The sequence below is a fragment of the Uloborus diversus genome, chromosome 5, assembly GCF_026930045.1.
Source record: "Uloborus diversus isolate 005 chromosome 5, Udiv.v.3.1, whole genome shotgun sequence".
Classification (NCBI taxonomy): domain Eukaryota; kingdom Metazoa; phylum Arthropoda; class Arachnida; order Araneae; family Uloboridae; genus Uloborus; species Uloborus diversus.
The window spans coordinates 143,118,954-143,142,577 of record NC_072735.1 but is presented as its reverse complement, the minus strand read 5'-3'; the positions used below and the strand labels follow the sequence as shown (position 1 = coordinate 143,142,577).

At 33.6% G+C, this 23,624-nt stretch overlaps 1 protein-coding gene and 2 non-coding genes across 3 annotated transcripts in view; 2 read left to right on the top strand and 1 right to left on the bottom strand.

Moving 5' to 3' along the window:
- Positions 1-23,624, top strand: part of LOC129222846 (atrial natriuretic peptide receptor 1-like) — a 185,222-nt gene that overhangs the window by 68,663 nt on the left and 92,935 nt on the right. Inside the window, exons 7-9 of the mRNA XM_054857398.1 lie at positions 3,591-3,720; positions 9,915-9,989; positions 12,120-12,197. Of these exons, the coding sequence (XP_054713373.1) occupies positions 3,591-3,720; positions 9,915-9,989; positions 12,120-12,197 (283 nt within the window). The remainder of the gene's footprint in view (positions 1-3,590; positions 3,721-9,914; positions 9,990-12,119; positions 12,198-23,624) is intronic.
- On the top strand, positions 16,127-16,200 carry Trnan-guu (transfer RNA asparagine (anticodon GUU)). Its single transcript has one exon. It is a non-coding gene; the product is annotated as a tRNA-Asn (tRNA).
- Trnan-guu (transfer RNA asparagine (anticodon GUU)) lies at positions 21,448-21,521 on the bottom strand. Its single transcript has one exon. It is a non-coding gene; the product is annotated as a tRNA-Asn (tRNA).

Below are 23,624 nucleotides of genomic sequence, written 5' to 3'. Positions count from 1 at the left end.
GCGTGAATGTACGATGTACTTGAAGCGAAACAATCGGGCATTGAGACATAACAGACTCCTACGATATCCTGTGTCATCTCCTACCACAGTTGCTGTAAACATGCCACTCATTCGATCAAACTCATACGTGTTAGCACTCACGACGGGGCTCCCAGGAACCATTTTTTAACATGACAATGCTCGGTCAAACACAGCAAGGGTGTAAAGGGATTTCTTCTCCCGCATTATCACTTTCTCTGGTCTGCGTGATGCTTTGGTCTGCGATTAGTGACTTGTCACAAATTGAGCATATCTGGGATCACTTGAGACGGTAAATTGGACAGCCTGTAAGTTTGATCAAATTAGTGGCGCGTTTACAGCAACTGTGGTACGAGAAGACGTAAGACATCGTACGAAACTGCTGTACCTCAATGCTCGACCGTTCTTAAATTCCAGTTTTTAAATTCCAACTAGAGATGGCGCAACAGGGTCCTTAAACCTCCATTCATGTGAGATTTTTCCAGTAACAAATCATCATTTTGCTTTCATTTTGTAATCGTTTTCTAGTGTTAATGTTGCCATCACGTGTGCAAAATTTTGTTTCATTCAGACTATTCCTTCTTGGTGTAGCAATTTTAACGACCAGTAGTGTACTTACACACATATACGGGTATACACGAGTTAATTCGTGGATATATCCAGTGCGTGTTTGGTACGTGTCTACTCACGTATATATATGTGGAAGCAAGGGTATATACGTATGCTTACGCGTAAACACGATTCTATACTTGTTAGACGTATATGCGTACATTTACGTGTTAACACCAGTACATGTATCCACGTATATCTACGAGTATATCCGCTAATATACATGTATGCCTACATAGCGAATCCAAGATCTTGGGCAAAATCTAAGTGGTGTGAAAGGGGAGGATAAAAAGCAAAGAATCACAAGGAACTTATGGTCGTTGACGCGCTACATGCACACAAAGCCAGAAATCGATGGAATGAAAACAGGTCACAAATTTGTTACACAAGGATGATTTTACCCGACATTTTAGTTCTTAAGAAATATTTAGATAGTTGTCAAAAAGCAAGGCCAGTAGTAGTTCTAATACACGCATCGCAACAAAGGCGCAGCGACTCATGAAAGTTTTTCAAGAGTCTCGTAATTGCAACAGAGTGATTGCGACGCATGTATTACAGATGCCGGCCGCAAGTTTAATCAATCACTTTAAAACTTTCTTAAGTCGTTGTGTAAAATTGTCTTTTTTGTAATAAATTTGTGACCTGTTTTGCATTCATTAGTTTCTGGCTTTGCGTGCATGTAGCGCGTCGGCGTTGAGTTTCTGGCCATATGTTTCTTATGATTTTTGCTTCTTATCCTCCTCTCTAACCAGGGGCGTAGCTAAGGGGGGGGTTTTGGGGACAAAACCCCCCCCCCCCCGAAAAGTTAGTCTCAAAAAAAAAAAAAGAGAAAAAAGAAGAGAGAAGTGAAAGAAAAAAAAAAGAAGAAAAGGAAATATAGTATAAGTATATATATATATATATATATATATATATATATATATATATATATATATATATATATATTATATATATATATATATATATATATATATATATATATATTATATATATATATATATACATATATATATATATATATATATTATATATATATATATATATATATATATATATATATATATATATATATATATATATATTATATATATATATATATTATATATATATATATATAATATATATATATATATATATATATATATATATATATATATATATATATATATAAAAGAAGTAACCCCCCCCCCGAAAGTCGGGTCTAGCTACGCCACTGTCTCTAACACATTTTAAAAATTTGCCCAAGAGTTTAAACTCACCCTGCATACATGTATATCATATGCTAGTATGTAAGTGTCAGCTCGAGTACGTACGTGTATATACGTCGTGTCTACCTGAGTACATAATTGTTCGTATATGTACGAGTATAAGCGGGTATATACGTGTATAGTCGAATATATATCTGTATAGATAAAAAATACTACGAGATACCCAAATACGTGTTTATTGGTGCATTTATGTGAATACAAATATATACGTGCCTACACGAGTATATGCGTATGCATGCGCATATACTCATATATTTAACCTTGTTAACTGTAAAAACAATACATATTAAGTGAAATTAATATTTAATTTATACCTGCCTTATACTTAAAGATTAAGTGATTTTAAAAGAACAATATTCGTTATGCCTAATATTATGACCACTTTACCCCATCTTACTAAAATTGTTCTAAAAAATTATTCAAAATAGATTCAGCTAACTGCTAATGAGTATGAGTTCTTGAGACATATAGGAAGCTTCCTGCGCAGTCAATCTGTTCATAATTCTAACAAACAAAATTTCCCAAGAAAGTTAAAAAAGGTGTTTATATTTTTAAAAAATTCATAATCACTCAAAATATTTTTTTTTTTACCAAATAAAATTTTGCCAGTTGTAAAATTTTGTATTAAAAATGTAGTTTCTAACTGCACTAGTCTAAAATAAAATTTTCACATTCATTCGAACATTTATTTCTAAGGTATAGCCATTTATTTGAATTATGACCACTTTACCCCATTGACCACTTTCCCCCACCAGACCCTATCATTCAAAAGCCACGGGTAAACTTGCATCCTTCTCCGAGTTTTTTTTTTTTTTTTTTTCAATTTAAAAAGATCATGAATTTGATATTTCTTAAATATTAAAAAAAAACAAGTATTATTTACATTAAATAATTTTTTTTTCTTTTTTTTTTTTTTTTTTGAATGACAGACTGCAAAATAATTAAACTTTAAAGTGCACCACGAAAAATAATTAAATCATGTTTATGTCTATAAATGCCTGCAGGGAGTGCAAGCGGTTGCAATTTAATTAGTTAATTAATGAGAATTTAATTAATAAGAACGGACTAACTGCAAAATATTTTCAAAACCTGCAAAAGAAATCACAAAAATTATTAATCTCTTGTTTCTGTCCACGCCTTATGGTAGGGGGGAGCAAGGGGGTGCATTTTCACACCCTTTGGTTTAAAAAACAAAACAAATATAATTAATTAAACAAGTAGTCAACAACTACAAAATACTATTCAAAAACTACAAAATACGTCATGAAAAACATTAATCTCATGTTTAAGGGACACATTGAACAACTTGTGCATTAATAATCTGTAAATTGCTTCATAAGCTCCTCATTGTTTCTTGCCATTATCATTGTTTTTTCTGTAACACGTAGTTTCGTCTATTATATATTTTTCATGAAACTCTAAGAGTCTTCTATTCGACTAACAACATTTCCGTGTTGAACGAATCCTTTTAGAAGGCTTTTCCTCTTACATTACTCTGACAGTGCCATCTATTGGCAGATTTAGAACTATTCTTCTCGTTCACGAACCAAGGCTCACGGATTCACGACTGTTCTGGTTAAACGTTAAATTATTCTGAACTTTGGTTTCAAATTATAGCGTTTTTTTTAAATCGTAACTTTAATTACAATCACCCTGTATTTTAATGTATTCATTTGCTTGTGATTTCTTTCTTAGACATTTTCAGCTGGAAGCAGAATTGGCGTCCATGACATGGAAAATCAGATGGGAAGATATAGTTAGTACAAAGCAAGGAATGAAAAGACGATCTGGTTCACGTCAAAGTTTGAACAGGACTAGCATAGCGGTAATAGACTAGAGAGTACTGATGTGTTTTGACACCTAACAATTAGGGAGGTTCGAAAAAATCCGATGTTTTTTAGTTCAGATCGCGTTACCTCTCAAAAAATGTAGTTTGATATTCTCATTTTGGGAGAAAACAAAATCTGAGTTAACATCTTCAATTCGCGCATGAGGCAGAAAATTTTAATAAATACGTTAAAAATTGAATTTTTCAAAAATTTAAAAATCATGTTTTCTCTAATTTTTGTGGTGCAACAACCGTAAAGTATCAGTATATAGCGCAGTTTGAAAGTAAAAAAAAAGTATTTTATAGCTTTTACATAAGACCTTTAGTCTTGCATACGTAATTTTCAAATTTTAGGCGATTTTAGCCCAATTCAACGCTATGCGCGAACTAAAGATCGCATGTAAAAGCTATAAAACAGTTTTTTAGGTTAAAACTACGCTATATACGGATAATTTCTAGTTGTTGCACTACAGAAATTAGAATTTCTTTTCTGTTTAATTTTTGAAAAATTCAGTTTTTAACATTTTTTTCAAACTTTCTGCCTTTTGCGCGAACTGAAAATATCAACTCAGTTTTTTTTTTTTTATATATATCTTTTTTCCAATTGAGGATATGAAACTATAACTTTTGAGAGGCAACACGATTCCGAAATTTTAAAAAAATCGATTTTTTTGAACCACCCTGCTAACTATAGCACAACTTTTCAGAGCGCTTCATCTCTGCAGGGAGAAAAACACCATATTTATTCAGCCCGGTTTTAAAGGATCTTTAAAAATTTTCTTGCTACATGTGTGTTTCTCATATTGCATCCTCGTCTTTAAATCTAATTTTCAGAGTTTATTCATAGCTTTAGAATGTTAATTAACACCAGTAAAATATTGTCAAAGTCATAAAATATATTTAGTGCATAACACAATCAAGAACGGATACAAGGGAGGGGCGATGGGGACGATCGCTCCTCCCTTGAGGAATCCTGCACCGGCAATTTTTCCGAATTGAAATCCTAAAACAAAAATATAGGGCATCTTTAAGTGTTCGAGTCTCCCTCTCGGAGACTTTTCGGAATTGCAGTTTCAAAAAGGCAATTTTAGACAATCTTTCGAGATGTTAGATTGTCTTGAATGTTAGATGGATCTATTAGATTGTCTTGAAATGCTCCGGGGAAGGCCTTCAAACGTCTCAAAAGACGTTTGAAGTCCTTCCCCGGAGCATTTCTAAAAAAATTAAGTTTTAAAGACACTATTGTATACATCTCAGGTAGTGTTAGACGAAAGAATGGGTTAAGTGACTTTCATCCAGTAATTTTTCGAGACTGAAGTTTCAAAAAGCGCACTTTTTAGAAGACCTTCGATGACGTTAGGTAGAGAGGATTGTGAAACATTCCCCCGGAGTTGTCACGAAATTGAATTTCTAAAAGACAATTTTATAAAACTCTTTCAATGGAAAAGAAAAAGAAAGGAATAGGTTCGGGGACCGCCTTGGCTAAATATTTTTTATTTTAGTTTTTTTTTTTTTTTTTTTTTTTTTAATAAAAATAATGTGGCAGCCCAAATGAAATGATGCAGGCAGGTGTAAATCAGGTAAATAGTAAGAGGTAATGTTAAAAAAAAAAAACTGTCGCCTCCTCCTTGAGAAATTTCTGGATCCGTCCTTGAATACAATGCATATCTTCTTGTAAAGTATTTCAAATCATTTTCAGAACACATAGCTTGAGTTTCCAATAGTTTCTAATCCGCTTAGCTAAAACAGATTCCATAAAGTCAACGGTAGTTTGAGCAAAAAAAAAATGCAGCTTAAACTGTGCCGCGATGCCTTTTCGAGCCCCCATAAAGTTAATTAAACGCTCTCAACTTCTTAACCGGAAGCCATTAATCTTGATTAGACTAGTTTTCCAACTTATTCCTTATTTGATTACGAACTCGATCCCAGCTTGTTTTACTTTATTGAATTAGTCATTGTAATTTGAAATGAGCATTTGTTTTTGCTTTTCTTTTTCGATAAGTTTAGCATTACCCAGCGATATATAGCTAATTTGATTTTGCTTGATTATTTGGCATTGAAATTCCTATTATTCGTCTTTGCCATGAAACTGTATGTGTTCCTTTTATTAATATTATTATTATTATTTAGCTTAATTATTTGACGTTAAAAGTCATACTATTCGTCCTTTCCATAAAATTGTATACTTTTTTTTTATTTAGCTTAATTATTTGACATTAAAAGTCATATTATTCGCCCTTTCCATAAAGTTGTATAGAATAATACATCAAATTTCAAGGATGTTTTCATATTTAAAGTGGTTTTTATCACTGAGAATTCATTCATATTACCTCACGTTTGCTGCAGTCGGAAGGTAAAAGGCAGTATCTGCAAATTTCTCGTTTTTCTTTAGGCAACTTTTCCAAATATTGGCTTTAAATATTTCTCGATTTCATTTTTTCTTTCTTTTTTCTTCTTCTTCTTTTTTTCTTTTTCTTTTCTTTTCTTTTTTGTCATCTATTCTTCAGCTTTATTTTACAAGATTGCTTATTTGGTTTCCGCTGCAAATGAAGCAAGAAAGAAAAAAGCAAATTCCAGCATTTCTTTATGGTTAGTACTGAATCGAAAGTGCATTTCTTCCTTTCTGCAGATACTGCCTCTTACCTTCCCACGACAGTATGTACGCCCGGAGCAGTTATTGGTATTATGCATACGAATTTCTTTTGCGATTTTTTCTCACAAAATATGACTTATTTACAAGGTCGGCATTAAAAGTTGCAGAAACTTAACTAATGAAGGTTTTTTTAAGTTTGTGCGAAACTTTTTTATTTTTCCCTTCATCTTTTCGGCTAAAAAAAATGGGGGGAATTGTGAGCGATACGAGATTTAGAATCTGAACGAAATGATCCAAATATAGCATTAAGAAAAAGAAAACATCAGAGACATAAACTTATTACAAATTGCCAGAATAAGACCGGTTTAATTTTTTGTAAGAAGGTTTCCGGTTTTTTTCTTTTTCTGTCTTGCCTTTGAGTAGGCAGTAGAGATATGCAATGTCGTTCTTTTTAATGATCCGCGCCCATCAGAGGATTGTTTATTTTTTCAACCCGTTCATTGAACTCGTTCATTTGAACAATTTCGTTCATTTAAAAAAGTTGCAAGTGACCTGCTTACGAGATTTAATCACGCACACTAAAAATATTTCATTGAATCAGTAATAGGGTAACGGCATCACTCCAAAACATGCTTAAGACATCGATATCAGGTTAACTCAATTTTCTGAGCCTTTTAATGTATTTAGACTTTTAAAACTATTTTTCTCTCGTGCAACTGCATATCATCTAGAGCTTGGCTGTTTCTGGAACCTCAGAGTTAGTTAATTCCATTTCTATTTACTCAATTTCGGAAAAAAGGTCCGACTCCCAGTAACAGACACCGAAAAATCGGATGATACCCAGCAACAGACAGGATGGAGAAAGGATAAGTAATAGATAAAATTCCGCTTTTCTCTTCAAAGTGCAAAAGTTCTTTATTTTTAGAACAAAAACTCTTGAAATTGAAATAAACATAAAACACCAGCTGACCTCGTGGTGATTGTTTCATAACCTTCCACCACTGCCTTGTAAGTACCAACTGGCTCATAAAATTCACCCTAAAACACTAGATGATTGCACCGTTATTCATCTGAACCTGATGATGTGAAACTGATGCTGCACAGCAACATCAGTTTCGCCTGCCTAAAATTATTTAAAGCCTAACTTATGAATGTCTGTTACTGGACCCTTGTCTGTTACGGGTGACCTTACCCTATTCTTTTAACGGAAATCATTTAAAATTATTACCCAGGATTTAAAAAATATGCCGATAAGAACTTAATTAAAACATATTTTTCTTAGGTTTAGGTCTATAAATGAAATATAAAACATTTTTAAAGATATTTCTTGGTAACCGAGTGGCTGTGAGATAAGACATGGCATCTGTTATCCATTCCAGAAGTCGGAGGTTTGATTCCAACATGGTTCAAAATTGGCTAGTTAAATTTTATTTACTAAAAAAAAAAGTGAAATGGGGCGTCAGAAAAATTCTTTAAAAAAATCACCGAATGTTGCCCCATAAAACATTTTTAGTGTGAAATAAATATAATATATATTTAAAAAAAAAACAGATATGATCTTATGGGAAAAAAAATCATTATTCCGAAATAGAAATATCTTTTCTCAAAGTGTGGTAACAGTATATATATATATATATATATATATATATATATATATATATATATATACACACACACATGAGGCAGTGAGAAGCAAAGGGATGTAAGTGGCAAAATTGAAAGTTTAGAAATAACCTATACAAATTATAGTTTAACCTATCCTCTGTCTTGGGGCTGGATATGGTACTAGTAGCCCTGGTAGGGTTCTGTTATACAGCATGATTTAGAAAAACTTTTCAATGATAGCCTGCCTCAGATGTTATCTTTAAACGCGTTTTACTCAAAACTAGAAAATGTCCACTTACATCCAATTGCTTCTCACCGCATCATATATTGAATGCTATATAAAATGACAGTTACATCCAAAGTCATTTAAAAAAATTAAATAAATATAAAAATATTTAAATAAAAGAGAGGGGACTGCAAAATAAGTATCATCGTTAAAAACAACAAGCGTTCTTTTTAAATTTGAAATCGGTCTCTTAGTCCCGTTCGTTTCTGACCATCACATCCCCACTAGACAAATGCCAGAAAATTTGTGCTTTCCTGAATATCCCGAAATAGTATAGTTTACTTTTCAGCATAAAAATCCGTTGCTTCTAATAACGCGTAACCTTACTTTGCATAGATGAAGGGAATAATTGCTCCAGAAAACGCGTTCAGTAGTTTGCAACGCGATTTACCTTCCCCAATTCACAATGCTTTCCCTTTTGCCATTGGTATGTTTACTCATCGAGATCACAGTCTACTTCTAAAGGAAATGAATCTGTGATCGTGGGATGAAAGGAGCAATAAAAGAGCACATGCATTCTTTCATGTTAGTTGCCTTCCGATGAAAACGATTACGATGACGATTTCAGGCCGTTAGGAGAATAAACTACCTAGACCTCCTTGACTTATTTACGAAATGTCCTTTTATGTAATTCTGAAACTACACAACCGATGGATGGTTAAAAGTAATATCTAATAAGCGTAAAACTTGGGTTTTAGCAAACAATGGGTTTTATGTTAGTAAAACATTGCTGAAAAAAAAAAACGAAATCCGCGAAGTACTGTTTCATTTCAGTTATTACAACCGCGAAACTCTTTTTTTTCCCATGCATTTTGAGAGCGTTTTTAAAAAGTAGAAGTAATAAAGTGGGGGTGAAAAGTCGTAAGAAATAAATTTCATAACAAAGTACCATTTGAATGATTGCCCATCAATGCCACAGTCTATTTTCAAAAAAAAAAAAAAAATCCTGATAAGAGGAGTAATAAAAGAAACCATGTTGATGCATTTCTTCTAGATCAGTTGCCGCACAATAACTACTACTTCAATAACTTTAGAAGAATACAGCTTTGAAAACCAGCTGGAGATTGGCACAAAATGAAGGATATATATTTTTTCTGTTAGCTGGAAGGACACTTTGTTGGTTCTTTTATTGTAAAATTCTCCAGAAGACTTGACTTTTCGTTCAAGCAAAAGGCTATTTCAGTCAGGCGGAAAATTTGATGTTACAATAAAATGCCAAATATTTCTCCTTTATTTCATTTCTCCGTAACAAAGTACAGAAAATTGATTTTTACTTTAAAACATATCTAATATATTTTATGGTTACAAGATAAAATTTTGGCTTTGATTTGCAGAAGTGAAGTGTCTTACATAAACGAATTAGAAATTTCGAAAGGGAATTTTAACTGCATATATCAAAAAATGGCATTTTCAGTCATTCTTAGCTTTATTTTTTGTCACTTTCAGTTTAGTAAAACTTCCTTATACTCAAAATGAAGTAGAAAAATAAAATTATAATTTACTCTTTCGTCTACGTTCGAAAAATTGTTTCTGGAGACATTAGTAAATTACTTATTGTTTTTGCCACATTTACATTTTAATTCAACAAAGAAAAAATGCCACCGGTGGCCTTGATGAGATTGTTTATGTAACAAAAATAAGTACATAAACATAACAAAGTGTTTTGATTGAAAATTAATTTTTTTTTTTCATCAATTTACATTTCAGAGCTCTTGTCCCTCGGATGCACTGTCAATAGCTGACATAAACCGGCAAGTCTTTGTTAGAAATGGTTATTACAAAGTAAGTTCTTTCGATGTTTTATTTTTACTATTTTTTGTGTAGCAGTTACTCACCCATGGATGGCCTGGCTTGTGGGTCAGTGCAATCTCCTGCCTATGCGCTCTTGAAAAAACGCCCTCTCTTCCTTCCTTTTTTTTTTCGTCCTCAAACCTGTACGCCTTTTTTCTTTTATATTTTTCTTTATTGCTTTTTTTTATTTATTGCTATCTCCAACATGAGCTCCTTCCCATTCTTTTTTTGCTTTTTCTTCCTTTAAAAAAAAATTTATTTTACTTTATTTGCGTCCACAAACGTGTGCAACTTCGGTCCCCCCCCCCCCCCCGCTTTGAAACCTGTGCGCTTTCGCTTTTTTTTTTTTTTTTTTTTTTTTTTTTTGCGCCTATAGGGAGTCATGGTTGGCGTCTTCATAGGGGACCAAGTTCGCCCCTGTATCTGTTGGTAAACTGAATTAGATGAAAGGGGGAAGAACTATTCAACGAATAGAATCACTCACATAGTTAAATCGTTTTAAGCACCAAACCGAAAATACAGTCTAAAAAAAACGGAACAGAAAAAGCATAGTGATCATACTAGCAAAAGCGGTTTATTAATTAGGTATCTCAGAGTCAGACCAACGCAAGTCACATAATAGCTACTTAACAAGAGAGAGGAAAAACGGTCACTTTGTTCCCTACATTACTCTTGAAGGGGTCCTTATTCCTATGACCGAAGTAAAAGGATTGGACTCGCGCTGTTTTAACACTAGTAATTTATTAATTTTTTCTTAAATTTATTTATTTATTTATTTTTTATGGTTACGTTCACATGGCTCGATGCGGAATAGAATTCTACATACAATGCACAAATAAACGGAAAATCGCCATTTTTGGACTTAGTCTGGCCCTGAGGTACAGAATTGTCAAAGTGTTGGCATAATGGTATGACGGGGGCATCTCAAGTATATGTTCATAGGTTCAAATTCGAACCCAGCCCCAGGGAGTATCTTTTCTAGATTCAGATCTTCGCCAGCATGCTTGTCGTACAATCGAGTCTCTTATTGGAATATCGGTTAAAAGAATATCCCGCTTAATGTAATAAATTTTCAGTGTACCAAAGCAGTGTAGTTTGTTATTTTGATCCCGGATAATGGAAAATCCCGCCTTTTTTTTTGGGGGGGGGGGCAAATTTGTTATTCCATTTGGTGGGTTCGACTGTATAACAGTCGTGCCCAACCAACTGCTCGCGGTGCATATTGGGCTGGTGAACTCGATCAGTGTGACCCGCTGCAAAGTTCAATGTCATAAATCGAACACTAAAGTCGGGAAACTTCTGAAATAAACGATCATCTTCATTCGGTATTAAGATATATTGTTACAAATTTGGAGAGAAACTGTCAAAAATTATTTTCAAGATGAGAACATCGTATTGGTAAACTAAGCGTGTTTTGAGGATAGCTATACTTCTTGGCTCATAATTTTTGTTTATTTTCCGCGTGTTTAATCAAATTATGCATTTGCGAAAAAAATCAGTTTCATTAAATTTTATATGCATTTTGACCCGCGATTCATCTTACTCTTTGGTACTACCTCTGATTTAAAAAAAAAAAAAAGACCTTTCCTAAAAATGTCAGTGGCGAAGTCTCTGCCAAGAACCCATCTCTTTATGGGCGGCCTAACATTATGGCGAGTACCCATTCCAACTCAATTCACATCCATGGATATGGACCGGGGCCTATTAGGCTCCTGATCAGTAAGAAAATAAATGTATTTAAATGAGGCTTTCATCTATCGTGCATCATCTGAGCTAAATTGGACTTCAACCTTATTGGAGCTCGTCAAAACGGAAGAGGTGCTGTTCTGCAAAAATTGGATAAGAATTTATACTGCTCGAGCTCGTTTTTCAGAGTAGTTGAAATCATAACAATAATACCTTGAAGAATAAAACTGGCTCACTATTTGATTTTCTTCATGACAAACTAAATGAACGCCCTGTTTTGGATCAGCTCTTCTTAATTATTTTTTTTTTATTTCGTAATGCTTAATTGAAAAGAACGTATAAGCTTACTTTACTTTATTTAGTAACATGACCATAAATTTCATGATATGCTCCAAATCTACTATTTTATGTATTTTAATTTGAGTTTATTCGTAGGGAATGGTTGTAGCTATCAAGACTATCAATAAATCTCGAGTGGATATTACAAGGTGCCTATTGCTCGAGTTGAAAAAGGTAAGCTTTGAACTCCAGTAGTTTTATGACAGAATTTACGAAAAAGTTCATTCTTATGCGTGTGATAGTAATTGAAAAAATATCACCATTAGTAAGATAGAAGCAAGCACACCATTACGTAAAAGCAGGCCCGGATCTGTGTAGAGCCCCTATATATAGTAGCCTTAGATCTGCGTACCCGCAGACCCAGCAGTGCAGGGGACCCCAACTCCTTAATGGGCTCAACTTCCCTACGAATTGGAGAAACCTAGCACTAGGACTTATTATCATTGAAAATATACATTGCTGGCTTCTGGGGAGGGACCCTACAGATTTTGTTGCAGAGGGGGCCAAAATTTATAGATCCTGGCCTGTGTAGAAGCAAATGACGTCTTAAAAATAAAAATTTCCAACGATATTGCAGACTTTGCCACGAGATTTTTTTTTTGTAATGTTTGTAATACGAAATAATATCGTGATTTCTTTCCAAAAACTTGTGCTTTAAGGTTGTTGTTTGTTTGTTTCAATTTTTAATTTATATTTTTTTATTGATTCTTGATATTAGTCTTACATAAAGGAACTTGCATTAAAATTGCAATAAGATTTCGGAATTCAGTTTTGAGATCTAACTTTGCTCGTAAAACAAAAATAATATTGTAAGCATGCAAGAATTTTTTATTTTTACTCTTTTAGAATTACAATTTCACGTTAATTATTTGTGTGCAATCATAATATGTAGCGTTCACCGAGTGAACATTTTCGAAGCTGAAATATTCTACCGGATAACTTTTATCGTTTTAAAGCAGATTGATTACTTATACTTCAGCAAAATTATAATAATTTTCCTTATTATTTCTCTAATGTTTGTTTTATTTATACAAAGAGAGTATAAAAATAGCACTTAACGGTGTAACTAATTCCAGGGAACGTTAAAATACAACTCAATACAAACAGTAAAAAGATCAAGAGGTAAAGGAGCCTAAAAAGTTTTTAAAAAAAAAATTAAAAGATAAAAAGTCAAAGAAGAACACTACACGCATACATAAACACACAAAAATACTAACCCGTTAATAAAAATTAGAATACAATAAAATCACAACGGAATGTATTTGGGCCATATCATGGGGCAAAACGAAACTACTGTTTAATAACAGGGCTAACTTATTAAACAAAGAAAAATATATGTATATTTTTAGTATTAAGAGGAAAATAAATTGTTAGGCCATTGTCCATGATCCATAACCAGCTCCCTTGACTAGGAGCGCCCGTACTCCCCCCCCCCCCCCCCGTTCAAAGGCAATGTGCCCCCCTCTCCCCAAATACTACAAAGCCCCTTCAAGAGCGAGAGTCCCCCATGAAGAGAAAAATACTTTCAAACACACACTCTAAAAATTTAAAATACTGCACCATGACCCGCCCCCTTGTTACGCATCCCTGCCTTAAATATAATGTTATTGGATGGAAAAGTAATTTTCTTGTGGACATTTTCATGCCTATTTATACCTTAAGTGAAACTAATGCTTGAAAACAAAACCAAATGTTGTTACCAAACAAGGGGCTTCCAAACGTTCTCAAAAGATGGGAATTTTGCGTTTTTTTTTTTTTTTATATATAGAATTGTGCTTTCTTTTTCACATATTAAGCAATAAATCTCATACTAGATGAAGAATTTTAACAAATAGCTCCATTTACAACCAGTAGATGGCGTCACGACAAGATTGGTAAAATTGAATACTCCTTATGACTTTCCCATGATTATTTAGGTGATTTATTTCTGATTCGAGGAACATCTTGATTTTACCATAGCAATTTTCAAAATTGTTTTTCATTGTTTGTCCAACACATAAGGTATTTCAAATGTATCCTGAAAAAATAACGTGAATTATTTGTTAAGCTCAATTTGCTTCGTTTTCGCGCTAGGCACAACAGATGGCAGCAGCAAACTTCTTTTTGCCTTACCGTTAGGTGTTCCATTTTAACCAACCTAACATAAGTGAAATTGAAAAAAAAAAAAAAAATGCTTAGGGGGGGGGGATATTTTTTTACGATTGGAAACTTTTAATATTTTTTAAAATAATTATTTCATTCATTTTGTTTTAGGGACAAGCAACAAAATACTTAAAGAACTACAACATTTATCACGAAAAAATATTTATCTTACGTTTACATCTGTAAGTGGGATTGTGCACTCTCATTTTCTGATATTAAAATAAAATTTCAAAAATAAAGAGAACAATCTAGAAAATACTTTTTAAAAAAAAAACTACATTATACACCGTGATCGTGAAAAATATAAATCACGTGTTTATGTTCGCGATCGCCGGAAAGGGACTTTCACCCCCTGGCTTTTAAAAGAAACAATTAATTAAAAAATTGCATGCTTCAAAATTCCATTAAAATACGAAATGTGCATCATGAAAAATATGTCTCGTAGTTCTGCCCATAGTGGCTACAAGGGAGCACTTTCCTATCCTGCCTGTAAAAAATTAAAAGACAAAAAAATAGTATTTTGTAGTTTGTTCTTTTTTGAGTTATCAACATTGCTTAGTAATCTCTTTGCAGCTCAGTATTTGCTGAAAAAACAAATAAATAAATAAGTTTTTAAAAAATTAAATTCAAACGTCATTAAAATAAAATTAAAATAAAATTAAAAAATTATAGTTGAAAAAATAGTGCCCCCCCCCCCATTATATGATTTACATTAAAATATTCAACTGGAATTTTTTGTCAGCTCCCACATCTGCTAGGGTGTGACATTTTATTAAAAGGCTATAAACTATATTTAGCGCATGCGCAGTGAAAAGTAATTTCTTTAAACGTTCCTATTTTATAAAATTTTCAATATTTTCATTTCAAAATTTAGTATTGTACTTCTCTTTTATGCTGTCACGTTTTCGGGAAGTTTGGAAATCCGAGACGGTAAATTCTGCTTGTTATAAAGCAAAAGTCTGGGAACGAAATTTATTATTTTTCAAATAAAGGCTTTTTCGTAAAAATAAAAGTGATACTTTCGCAAAAAAATCCATGAATAATACTGTACATAGTTTGCAAATTTATTTCTGAAATGTACAGGTTATTCGCACGTATTTGTACGGTAAAGTAGATTGAAACAATTTTTTTGTGTGTATATGTGTCTTAAATTTGTTTGCTGATCCTATGAATGGTTGATTTCATTTTTATTGGAAAATGATAGCTGGAGCAATATATCCAGCTGTAAGTAACGGAATATTTGGCCTCGTATTTCTCGAGAAATTCGTGAAAATGTGAACTTTTGAAATTGAAAATTTCACAATACTTTTGGTTACTTAGAGTGTAATTTCGTGTATTATCTATGATATCTATGAATAATATTGTACATAGTTTGCAAATTTATTTCTGAAATGTATAGGTTATTCACACGTATTTATACGGTAAAGGATCATAAAAAAAAAAAAAAAAATGTGTGTGTATATGTGTCTTAAATTTGTTTGCTGCCCCCCTAAATGAATGGTTGATTTCATTTTTATTGAAAAATGATAGCTGGAGCAATATGTCGAACTGTTACGAGTGGTGTAACTAACAGAATATTTTCCCTCGCATTTTTCGAGAAATTCGTGAAAATGTGAACTTTTGAAATTGAAAGTGTCACAATACTTTTGGTTACACAAAGTGTAATTTTGTGTATTATCGTGTAGCATAAACGGGAAAACTGAAGGGAAAATAAGAGGGAATATCCTACATTTCTAAAGAAAATTAACCAATAGATTATGAAAGCATAAATAACGGGAAAAAATTTCTCATACTATATTTCAAAATAGAACCAGATTGGCATCTGACAACTGTTTGCGTTTTAGCTTCTGCAAGGTCGCACAAGAGCCTCCGTGGCGCAAATGGCTAGCTCTAATTCAAGACGGAACCAAGTTGGCAGATGTTAACCGCATTTGTTCTGCCATCTATGATTGTGCAGAAGAGCCTCCGTGGCGCAATCGGCTAGCGCGTTCGGCTGTTAACCGAAAGGTTGGTGGTTCGAGCCCACCCGGGGGCGGATGTTCTTTTTTGATGACAGGATCATTATTGTTGTTGAAAAAAGCCACATAGGTGGCAGCAATTTTAGATTTTTTTGAAACACTAGCCACATTTTACGTGAGAGTAAAAATATTGGCCATGTTCTTGCTCTCACCCATCTTTATTTTCATTATTACTCAAGCTGCGACCTTGATACTATGGAACCATTGGGGCCACTAGGCTTGACCTACCCTTATCGAGTTTCCTAAAATTGTTATAATAGAATTGATGAAGAGTAAAAGTTGTGAATAAAACGTGAAAGTAAGAATTTCTACCTCTTTCACGTGAACTAATTAGAGAGTTGCCAGGGGTTCAAATATGCCCTAAAGATAAGTAAAATTTAACCTCATCGAGTTTCCGAAAATCGTTATCACAAATGAAGCGTAAAAATGGAAATGAAACGCTTAAGTAAGGTTATCTACCTTTTTCGGGTCGTTAATCAGAGTTGTCAGGGAATAAAGGTTTTCAATGAGGGAGGTAATTTACCCTCATCGAGTTTCCAAAGATTGTTGTCATAAATGAAGAGTAAAAGCTGAAAAAAAAACGTTAAAGTAAGGTTGTCTACCTTTTTCCGGTCCTTAGTCAGTGTTGTCAGGGGCTAAAAGGTTCCCAAAAATGAGTAATTTACCTTCATCGAGTTTCCACATAAGTGTTATAAAAACATGTAGGTAATAATATTACAAAACCGATGGTATAAAGTTTCCTAAGCAAAAATGGTCCAACCATAAGGTTGCCGCTATGATAAGTTTCAAAATTGAAACTTTGACTAAATCGATGAGGGGTAAATTATCTTTCTCATTGAAAACTTTTTATACCCTGACAACTCTAAAGGAGGGATCCATCGATACCTAGCGACCGTCTTCTGTTTCACCTGTTCGTCAAAGCAGCACATAATGCAAATATCAACCGTGGTTGTTGATATCTAACCAAAAGAGCAACTTCATTCGCCGATACCATCAAGTGGACAAGTGGTTGGCAGGGGAGAAGGATGTCTCAGAGGGAGTTGGTCTAAGACCAGCAAAAATTTTGAAATCAGTTCTCCAGCCTTTTGAGATTTCTGTCATGTTAGTGCAAAAAGGGTTGCATAGGAGCATGATCTTGCTACAGAGCTGGTCTTAACTAAGGCCCCTATATATACGAGTCGACGCATCAGCTTAAGATTAGCAGTTTTGGATCGGAGCGCGTGTTTGAGTGGTTGTCTTTTCTGGCGGGTTATCGTGTTTGGTAATTGTTCACTGTAAACAATTATTAGCGGCACGTGAATTGTTGGCAAATTTGGCGAAATCCAAAACTTTGCTGTGGTAACCCTAGCAACGCAACAATGAAAAATCCGATCCAAAATGGCTAAACTTAAGCTGATGCGTCGGCCTATCTACATAGCGGCTCTAGATTTAATTGCTTGTGAATCTGCCAGTAAGAAATGCTTGCCACAACAGCTTTGCGGTTCTAGTCGACAAGATAGGGAAAAAATTGACTAAACAGTATCTTCTTTTTCTTCAGTAAGAGAGTACGACCGTAACCATCAAGGATACTCATAAAAGCAGGACACTGATTGTAGTTAGATTACAAGGTTTGTTTTAATGATAAAAATCCTACGTAATTATAATTTCTCTTTTTTGAAATCATTCTGTTTTCTTTCTTTTGTCCAGATATCCCTTACGTTAATGAAAAGCAGTATATTTTCAAGATGAAAGTCTTTTACTCTAAAGTATTCTCTATTCAAAAAAAAAAAAAAAAACGCGGTAGATCTAATTTTTGCGAGCATTTTTTTGCCCTCATATTATAAGAAAACGCCATTTTCGGGTCTTAAAATAAAAATTTGAACGGTTCGGTACTTTTTTAGCGTTCGAAACCCCACTACGTTCCTTTTCGGGTGCCCAAGAACCTCGATGTCAAATTTGTTCAAGATCCGACGTAAACTGTGGATTTGTATAACGAACATACACGCATATAATATATATTTTCTGGTTTAGAGATAAGACATAACATAAGAAACGATCTTCAGAAATTCCTTTCTGCGTTAGAGTGTTATTTAAGCCAAATTCAGTTCAAAACTTCAATCAAATTTTAAATGCAAAATCCACACTCAGATTTGTTGTTGCTACACCACTGCGAGCGGAAAATATTAAAATTAAAATAAAAAGTTTTAAAAACTGCAATCCGAGTATTTAATCCGGAAAAGAACACTAAAAGGTGTGAAATAAGGTGGGCACTATTTGATATCATCGTTTTCCTGAGTAAAACAAGTCAGATATTTCTATTTTTATATCTATTGAAATCCTCAGTCACTTCCACATCAATAATAAAATAATCAAAATTCAAATTCTGTAGTCGTGCGTTGTAAACTACTATTTGAAAAAAATCTGCTAAAGTCTGAGAAAAAGCTCACGAGAAAAAAAATGAGACGACTTTGCGTTTTAAAAATTTTACAGTTGAATGGTATTTCTGATGAGTAATAGTTCCATGCTTTCATCGTCTAGGCCGCTGCATTAGTAATCTATATAAATAAAACAATATATGTATAATGTATGAATATACAGTGGCTCTGAAAAATGTTCGTACACTTTAAAATTTTTTAGTAAAACCAAAATAACACGAAACTGAATTCGTATATGAAGTCCAATAATTTTTCACATCATTTCTATGCCATTCTAAATAAAACCCTGTAGTGTTTTCAAAATATTGACGGATCTTCTTTTTTAAATGGGTCAAAAAACGAAGAGCCAGAGAAATAATACGCCGCAAAATCGTACCCTCAAATATTTTCGAATAAATTCATGATTAAAATTGTCATATGTCGTTTTTTTTTTATTAATATTTTTGCATTGTGTTGACCCTTAAGAGTCATTTGGCTTTAATTTTTTGTTTATTTAATCCTTAATATTGTGCGTATTACTTTAAAATGGCTGGTATTGGTAAAAAACCAAAAACACCATTCGAAATTTGAATTTTTCCCTCACAGTGGAGGTAAGTTGGTTTGAAATGTCTGTAAATTAGTTAATTTATTCCATTCTATAGTAAAGTGCTTGATAAAATGCTTTAAAGAAAAGAATCGGATCGAAAACAAGGCAAGAAAAGGACAACCGGCAAAGTTGACAAAGCGTGATCGGATATGTACAGTTAAAACATTCATGAAAAATACACATTTGAGTGCTGTAACAGTTTCTGCAGAATTTAATGAAAAAACTTATATTTAATTTTCTCCTGAAATTGTGCGCCAAGTTCTCTGATTAACTGGATTAAATGGGAACTTTTTCCTCAGAAAATTTCTTGTTTGTGCGAAAAACGAAAGCTTACGCTTTTTGTCGCAAAAAAAAAAAAAAAAAAAAAGGATAAATAAGCTCCAAAGCGTTTTGGAATGACGTCTTACTTACAGATGAAATTAAATTTAACATTTTTGATTAAATTGCTGTATAATTGTCAATATAAGAAAAAATGAGGAACTTGTTTGAACTTAGTTAGATCAGTTTATCAGGACGGTGAAGCGGTTCTTGTGCGAGGGTGCATATCAGCACCAAAACTTGGTAGTTAGGAATTTTTTGATGAAATAATAAATCATGTTGTTCATTTAAATATTTTAAAAACCAATTTTAAACTTTTAGCCAAAAAATTTTTTATCGGAAACAACTTTATTTTTTATAAAGAAAACAATAAGAAGCACACGGCTTTCAACGTTTGCGTCTAGTGCACAGGGACCGATTTACAGACTTGGGTGCCCCAGGGTACTGACAAATATGGTGCCCCCCCCCCACACAAAAAAAAAAATAAATGTAATTTTTGGATATTATTTTGATAGGAAAAAAAACTTTAAAATATCGATTTCATACGAAAAACGTTAAGAATTAAGATGTTTTGCAAAGTAATCATTTAATATAAAACTAAAATAAATTCCTGATTATCATGTAAGAAATTTCTTTACAGTCGCAGATGCAGAAAATATGATAAAAATGGTTAAGGTAAATCATGATGTGCTTTTTGCGTTCCTTTGTTTTCTTGTAGTAAATTCATTTATTGTCCTTATAGCCAAGTTTTGCGGTCAAACTTCCTTCTATTGATAACAGAGCTAATGAAGATAATTTACTATCAGAAATGAGAGTACGCAAAGGACACTTAGTTCTCTTCAATAGCGAAAATGATCATTCTCCACTACAATTTGAGATTGGCAAGGTCAAAAACAATTTCAGGGCTGTATCTAGATTGGCAAAAGTGTCCCTTTAACAAGTTCATGGGTTTTTTTTTTTAAGTTTTCAGTCATTTAACTTTCTTTTCCGATTATTGAACACATGACTGAATTCATCAGGAAAAGATTCCTCCAAATCACAGGAGTAAGGTTTTTAAAGATCTTTTGCACTTTCTCGAATATTTTGCTGGTCGCAATCAAACAAACAAGAAAATTTCTTTAATGTGCCATCATAGGCTGACATCCTGAATTTTAGTTTTGTAATCAAATTATCACAGATTACATATACAAATCCACAGTTACCGTCGGATCTCGATAAATTTGGCAGGTAGGTGCTTGGGCACCCGAGAAGGAACGTTAGGGTTAACAAAAGCCAAAAAAGTACCTAACCGTTAGAGTTTTAATTTTGGAACCCAAAATTTGCACTAAATGGCTCTCTCTGCCCGAAATAATTATCCGATCGGTTCAATTTTAGTCTAATTTGAAAGCCCGCGAAAATTACCCCTTAGGAGTTGTTTTTTGTTTTGGAATTGAAATCACTAAGTCCCTAAAATTACCTACAGAAAAGTTATGAGCATTTTTAAAAAGGGAAAATCAATTTTAAATGGGAAATTTATCGTCTGCCGCGAGCTCGGTTTTAACTAGCGTGACTAAAATCATTGAGAAAAAAGGATCTGTTGCCATTTTTTTCTCGACTGTGATCAATTAAAGTTCTTGCTTTTGCTTTGAGGGTTTTTTTCTGATATCGAGAGAATTAAAATTTTTCCTCTTTCGGTTTTTTTCCCACGCTATGTCGAGAAATATTACCGATTTTTTTTTTCCCAAGCCCGATTGTCACGCGTCACTCGAGATAACTTTTACTTTCGAGGTAGACCGTGCAAAGCCGAGCGACGCAACTAATTATGGGGAAAAGGTGGGTGATATAAAATATTACCGATATTTGTGCATTCACCTAAAATTTATCTAGTGTTCCAAAAAATCTAAAATTACTGCCACTTATGTGGTTTTATCAGTAGCAATAATGAACCCGTAAACGAAAAAAGAATTCGCCCCCGGGTGGGCTCGAACCACCAACCTTTCGGTTAACAGCCGAACGCGCTAGCCGATTGCGCCACGGAGGCTCTTATGCTGAAGCATAGAAGGCAAAACAAAAGCGGTTGTCTTCTACCAACTTGATTCTGTCTTGAATTTGAGCTCGCTCAATTAAACCAATTTTCCGTTGTTTTTTTTTTTAATTGTAATCATTAAACGGGATATTTCATTATCTGGGATCAAAATGACAAATTACAACGGTTTTTTGGTGCATTGACAATTTATTACATTAATCGGGATAATTTTTTATCCGAATTCCAGTAAGCAGGTTCGACAGTATGAGAAATTTCTTTACATTATTTATGCGTTGTTTATTTATTGTTTGACTTCCTTTTGAATAGTATGGTACAGCGGCCGCCTCTTATATGAATCACATTTGTTCTAAACAGTTTTGATCCCGCAAAGCGGCTAAATCAATAAAGCTGAATTTTGTTCTGTTTTTGACGATTTGATTCCTTAAAGTGGTTGATTCAAATAACCACTGATTCAATTACCCGGCGTCCACTGCATTCCTTTTTTCCCCCTTTTGTTCCCCGTACTTGACGATCTACACTGTAAAACCAAAAGTATTGCTGACACTTTTAAAAAGTTCAAATTTGTATACTAAAATGGCGGCTTCTTGAGTTTCCCAAAGATGAGGGATCATATATGGAAATAGATCTGAACTATAAGGGGCGTAGTTCAAGACTTCCCACTTAAACTTCTGCGAAAGTTCCTTTTTTGCATTGACTGCGTGTGGTCTAGCGTTATCGTGGAACAGAATGACAGCACGTACGTGAAAGAAAAATTACCGGAACCACACGCAACAATGCAAGAAACGAAGTGTTGTGGAAACTTAAGTGGGAGTTCTTGAACCACCCCTCTTAAAGTCATGATCCTAGATCTATCCCCATACGATCCGAGATCTGTGGAGAACTCAAGAAAGCATTTCGAGGATAACCACTTCCTTCGGACGATGAAGTAAAGTAGTGCGTGCGTAATTGGTTCCAGCAGCAGCCAAAAGAATTTTATGGGCACGGGGAGAAGTGTTTAAACAATTTCAGTCATCATTTTTGAAGAATGTCAAAAAAAAAAAAAAAATCTGTTTCATAGCCTTTGCTTCGTTATTTATTGACTGACCCTAATAGATGAATATTTTGGATATAGTCTATCAGATGTAAATCAGTTTAACGTAGGTATAATTGATAATGCATAAAATTCACCTGTTGTGCTAATCAAAAATACCTATTATTTGTATCATTGACAACTATTATCAACGTCAATGAGATTTTTGCCAAGAATATACTGTTGTTTTGCTAATCCTGCATGGCACTGCTTTTTTTCATCATTAACGCATTACAAACTGATGCCAGAGTATTACAAAAATATCAACTTGACATCTTTTTCATTTTTGAGGTAACCCGTGCAACGTTGGGTAAGGAAGCTGGTGTAGGATTAAAAATAGATTTTCCCTTAATTAAAATGCTAATACCTTTTTTCCTCGTTAACTTATCGTCTCCGGTCTTTTTTATCGTATGTAGAAATTGCTCTAAACATGTAATTTTTCCATTCTTTCTGATGAAGCCAAGTTCGAGATGATACGATTACTAATTCGAGTAGAAAGATCCATTTTTGGGTCAAAAAATTAAATATCGAGTTGTAAAAAAAAAGAAAATTTATTAATCGATTTTTTTTTTTAAGTTTAGGAACGGTCAACAAACCTTCCTAGCAGTAATTCTAACAAACTGCGAAAATTTCGACGAAATCAGTCCGGTAGTTTCCGAGTTTACCCCTGACATACAAATTTGGAGTTTGTGTCCTACTTGTATAAAAATAATGTTATTGATTTCGTCTCTATCTGATAAATAGAAGAAAGTATATTGGATTCGTAAAAAATGTCAAATTGCGCCGGATTAGCAAGTTTTGAGGTGTGCTGACTCCATTTTACCTTTAGTTTGAAAAACGTCCGTGTCTATCTGTATATGCGTGCTATCGGTTTTGGTGCCGCTCTAAAGCAAAAACTACTGCGTGAAATCGAACAAAATTTTGGTTCACATACACTCAAAAGCCAAAACATTATGACCACCCCTGCATTTTGCAATGAACTCGCCTGGATGACGTGGAAGGCACGTGATCAGGTGGAAGTGGTATTT